Consider the following 5183-nt stretch of genomic DNA (forward strand, 5'->3'; position numbering starts at 1 on the left):
AAAAAAAAAAAAAAAAAAAAGGCCAGGTGTGGTGACTCATCCTGTAATCCCTGGACTTTGGGAGGCTGAGGCTGGCCGATAACTTGAGGTCAGGAGTTTGAGATAAGCCTGGCCAACATGGTGAAACCCTGACTCTACTAAAAATACAAAAAAATTAGCCAGGCATGGTGGCCAGCGCCTGTAATCTCAGCTGCTCCAGAGGCTGAGGCATGATAATTGCTTGAACCCAGGAGGTGGAAGTTGCAGTGAGCCGAGATCGCACCACTGTACTCCAGACTCGGTGACAAAGTGAGACTGTCTCAGAAAAAAGGAACAGTGTCTGGTACACGGAAAATGCTCAATGAAGGTAGCCATTATTGTTGCTGTTACTGAGAAGCAGGAACTTGAGAAAGGGGCTTTTAGTCAGGCTACCCCATCCCCTCCCCTAACCCCTGCTGCTTGAGTTCGAGAGCCTGTGCCTATCAAGAATCCTGAATTGTGCATGCATGTGCACACACACTCACACACACACACACACACACACACACACACACACACTCTCTCTCTCTCTCTCTCTCACTCACAGTGTCTCATGCTGGGTTTTTCCATCCATGAAATGTGACACTCCTAATGTCCCCAGCAGCCCTCTGTTGACAAGAGGGCCTCAGAGCTGGTGGCTCTGGTTCTCTTCACCTGGGGGAGATTTCACCGTCCTGGCAAGAGTTGCGGGGAGCCCTGCCCCACGTGTGAGCAGCACCCCTCTTCTCTGGATCCTAGGGTCAGGTGGTGAGACCTCTTGCCCACATCTGCCTGGTGTATACACCCCCTCTCCCAGGTCCCTGGGCCCACTCACAGCTGATCCCTGCCAAGCCCTACTGGGCTGCCTGGCGTCAGCCCCCTGCCCTGGGGCCAGCTCCCTGCTGGGGCTTCGGCTGCCTCTGCCCTGCCAGCTCTGGCAAGCCAGGCCCCTTTGTTCCTCCAGTCCAGGCTCTTCCTGACTTCCTGAGGTGCTGGGAGGGGAGGGCCTTACCTGCCTGCTGTCAATCTGGCCACCAGGTGAAAAGTGTAAGCCTCGACCCTGAGGGAGCTAAGACTCACCCAAGGAGACAATGATGAGCACTGCAGAGTGGGTCTTGCCTCTGCGGCTGGGAGGCCAGAGAGGGCAGAAGAAATCCGAGAAGGCTTCATAGAGGTGGAAGGGACGTCATTGTCACTGGCCCTGGGACCTGGAGGAAGGTTACAGAAAGAAGACACAGGCTGGGTTTGCTGGCTTATGCCTGTATTCCCAGCACTTTGGGAGGCTGAGGTGGGAAGATTGGTTGAGGCTAGGAGTTCCAGACCAGCCTGAGCAACATGGTGAAACCTCATCTCTACTAAAAAAAAATAGCTGGGCATGCTGGTGTGCACCTGTAGTCCCTTGAGCTGCTCAGGAGGCTGAGGTGGGAGGATCACCTGTGTGCAGGAAGTCGAGGCTACAGTGAGCCATGATCGTGCCACTGCACTCCAGTCTGGGCAATGGGAGTGAGACTGGGTCTCCAAAACAAAAACAAAACCCCCAAAAAACAAAAACAAGAAAGGGGACACGGAGCCATGGTAGGATGGGAGGAACCCAGCAAGCAGAGACACCCCCAGTTGGAAGGGGGCCGCATGGTGGAGAGGGATGAGTATTACCCTCCAGATCAGAGAGGGCATTGAATGCCGGGCCAGTAATATATCTCTCTTTTTTTTGGAGACAGAGTCTTGCTTTGTTGCCTGGGCTGGAGTGCAGTGGCGTGATCTTGGCTCACTGCAACCTCCACCTCCTGGGTTCAAGCAGTTCTCCTCTCTCAGCCTCCCAAATAGCTGGGGCTACAGGCACACGCCACCACGCTAATTTTTGCATTTTTAGTAGAGATGGGGTTTCACCATGTTGGCCAGGCTGGTCTTGAACTCCTGACCTCAGGTGATCTGCCTGCCTCAGCCTCCCAACGTGCTGGGATTACAGGCATGAGCCACTGTGCCTGGACTTCAGTAATACCTCTTCATGTGTGCCGAGCATCCCAATAAGGATTTTACATGGTTGGTATCATTTAATTACTCCAGCAGCCCTGAGAAGTAGGTACTGTTATTATCCCTGCTTTCCAAGGGGGAAACTGAGTCTCAGAAGGGATAGGGACTTGCCCCACGTTACACGGCTAGTAAGGAGCAGAGCTAGGATTCTAACCAGGCAGGCTAGCTCCAGACTCCTCACTTCTCAGAGAACACAGCCTCAAAGTGTGCTCTGGGAGGGGTTTCCCCAGGGCTCCCTAAGATGCTCTCTGGGGAGTTGTTTCCAGAAGGTTCTGTTGCAGAGGCAGGCCACACTACAGAACCTGGGAGAGGTTCCTTGTTAAAATGTAGGAATGGGGCCAGGTGCGGTGGCTCACACCTGTAATCCCAGCTCTTAGGGAGGCTGAGGTGGGTGGATCACCAGGTCAGGAGTTCAAGACCAGCCTGGCCAATGTGGTGAAACCTGGTCTCTACTAAAAACACCAAAATTAGCCCGGCTTGGTGGCTCCCGCCCATAATCCCAGCTACGCAAGAGGCTGAGTCAGGAGAATTGCTTCAACTCAGGAGACGGAAGTTGCAGTGAGCCGAGATCACGCCACTGCACTCCAGCCTGAGTGACAGAATGAGACCGCATCTCAAAAAAAAAAAAAAGCAAAAAAGTAGGAATGGTTGCTCTGGCCAAAGGTCAGGAGTGGATCAATGGATTTCAAGTCAGTTTTTACTCTGGGCCAACTCATTGGTTATATCAGCCTCAAGCATGGCGTTGGAAGAATCCAGAGCCATGTGATAACTCAGCAAGAAAGACTGGGATGGATTAGAAATGTCTGCCCTGAGTGCAGGTGTGAAGGGCAGGGACCTGTGAGCCATGTATTTGCCATCCTGGGCTAATGTCTATCACTGGCCACAGAGATCTTCCTGGTGGTCAGCATTCAGAGTAAATTCTTTTTCCCACGTCCTCTAAAGCCAGAAACTCAGTCCTATAATGCAGGGTGTAGACACCTGTCTACGGCACATAAAGCATGTGCCATAGACATGTTGGTCAGTGTATTTGTTTTATGTTGCTGTAAAGAAGTACCCGAGGCCTGGGTAATGTCTCAAGAAAAGAGGTTTATTTAGCTCACAGTTCTGCAGGCTGTAGAAGCATACCACCAGCATCTGCTCTGTTTCCAGTGAGGCCTCAGGAAGCTTTTACTCATGGCAGAAGATGAAGGGGGAGTAGGCATATCACATGGTGAGAGCCATAGCAAGAGAGAGGAGGAAGTGCAAGGCTCTTTTAAAAAACCAGCTCTTGGCTGGGCACACTGGCTCATGCCTGTAATCCTAGCACTTTGGGAGGCCGAGGTGGGTGGATCATTTGAGATCAGGAGTTTGAGACCAGCCTGGCCAACATGGTAAAACTCCACTGCTATTAAAAATACAAAAATTAGCCGGCCGTGCTGGCGGGTGCCTGTAGTCCCAGCTACTCAGGAGGCTGAGGGAGGAGTATCGCTTTAACCTGGGAGGTGGAGGTTGCAGTGAGGCAAGATCACGCCACTGCACTCCAGCCTGGTGATAGAGTGAAACTCCATCTCAAAAAAAAATAATAATAATAATTACAAAAAAAAAATTAAAACAAAACAGAACAGCTCTCTTGGCCAGGCATGGTGATTCACTCCTGTAATCCCAGCACTTTGGGATGCTGAAGCAGATCACCAGATCTGGGTCAGCAGTTCGAGACCAGCCTAGCCAACATGGCGAAAACCCATCTCTACTAAAAATACAAAAATTAGTCAGGCATGGTGGCACGCATCTGTAGTCTCAGCAATTTGGGAGACTGAGGCAGGAGAATATCTTGAACCCAGGAGGTGGAGGTTGCAGTGAGCTGAGATCATGCCACTGTGCAGCAGCCTGGGTAACAGAGTAAGACTCCATCTCAAAAACAACAAACCAACCAACCAACCAAAACACAACCAGCTCTCACGTGAACTCAGAGCAAGAACTCACTCATTACCAAGGAGATGGCATCAAGCCATTCATGAGAGATCTGTCTCCATGACCCAAACACCTCCCACTGGGCCCCACCTCCAACATTGGGGATCACATTTCAACATGCGATTTGGAGGTGACAAATATCCAACTCTCTATCAGTCATTACTGGGTGGAGGGAGCCCTGAAGAAGACTCAGGAGACCTGGGTTATTTCCTCTCCATTATCCCTTCCTTCCTGGGCCCTGTTCTGTAATGGGTTGACATGAAGACACTGCCTGCTAGGATTTGACAGGTCACTGGGAACAAAGACTCCTCCTCCCTGTCACCTCTTTCATCCTCCATTCCCATTCACCATACCCTCCTCTGTCTGCAGACAACCTTTTAGTCATCACAGTGGCCACTAAGGAGACCGAGGGGTTCCGCCGCTTCAAGCGCTCAGCCCAGTTCTTCAACTACAAGATCCAGGTAAGGGGCTTCCTGGGCGAGGCAGAGACAGTGAGGGGCAGAAGAATCTAGGAGCTGATGTCCTTCCAAACCACCACAGCTCTTGAGATAGACTTGGGGTCATGGGGGAGGCTTACGGAAGCCTGAAGGATGAAAATGAGTTAGTCAGGAATGGGAAGACGTGGCAGAGGACACAGCATGAGTCTAGGGGGTGATGGAGAGGGACAGAGTTGGCTAGAGAAGTGTCCAGATGCCCAACCTGAGAGGCTAGTTTAGAGAACAGGGCCTTGGGATCAGCATTTCCACAAGCTCCTCCAGGTGTTGTAGATGAGCATGGTCTAGACACCTTCCCTGTTCTAAAGAAACATGAGTGGTTGCCTGGGTGTAGTGGCTCATGCCTGTAATCCCAGTACTTTGGGAGGCTGAGGCGGGTGGATCACTTGAGGTCAGGAGTTGGAGACCAGGCTGGCCAACATGGCGAAACCCCATTTCTAATAAAAATACAAAAAAGATTGGATGTGGTGGCTCACACCTGTAATCCCAGCACTTTGGGAGGCTGAGGTGGGCGGATCACGAGGTCAAGAGATCGAGACCATCCTGGCCAACATAGTGAATCCCTGTCTCCACTATAAATATAAAAACTAGCTGGGCATGGCGGCACATGCCTGTAATCCCAGCTACTCAGGAGGCTGAGACAGGAGAATCACTTGAACCCAGGAGGCATAGGTTGCAGTGAACCGAGATTGCTCTCTTGCACTCCAGCCT

The 5183-nt window shown here is 51.5% G+C and overlaps 1 protein-coding gene across 1 annotated transcript in view; it reads left to right on the forward strand.

Annotated features, from left to right (window-relative positions):
• The window catches only part of PLOD1 (procollagen-lysine,2-oxoglutarate 5-dioxygenase 1), a 39189-nt gene that overhangs the window by 5472 nt on the left and 28534 nt on the right, over positions 1-5183 (forward strand). The window contains exon 2 of the mRNA XM_017504373.1: positions 4348-4439. Coding sequence (XP_017359862.1) covers positions 4348-4439 — 92 coding nt within the window. The remainder of the gene's footprint in view (positions 1-4347; positions 4440-5183) is intronic.

The sequence above is a fragment of the Cebus imitator genome, unplaced genomic scaffold (genome assembly GCF_001604975.1).
Source record: "Cebus imitator isolate Cc_AM_T3 unplaced genomic scaffold, Cebus_imitator-1.0 Scaffold15, whole genome shotgun sequence".
NCBI classification, from domain to species: Eukaryota; Metazoa; Chordata; class Mammalia; order Primates; family Cebidae; genus Cebus; species Cebus imitator.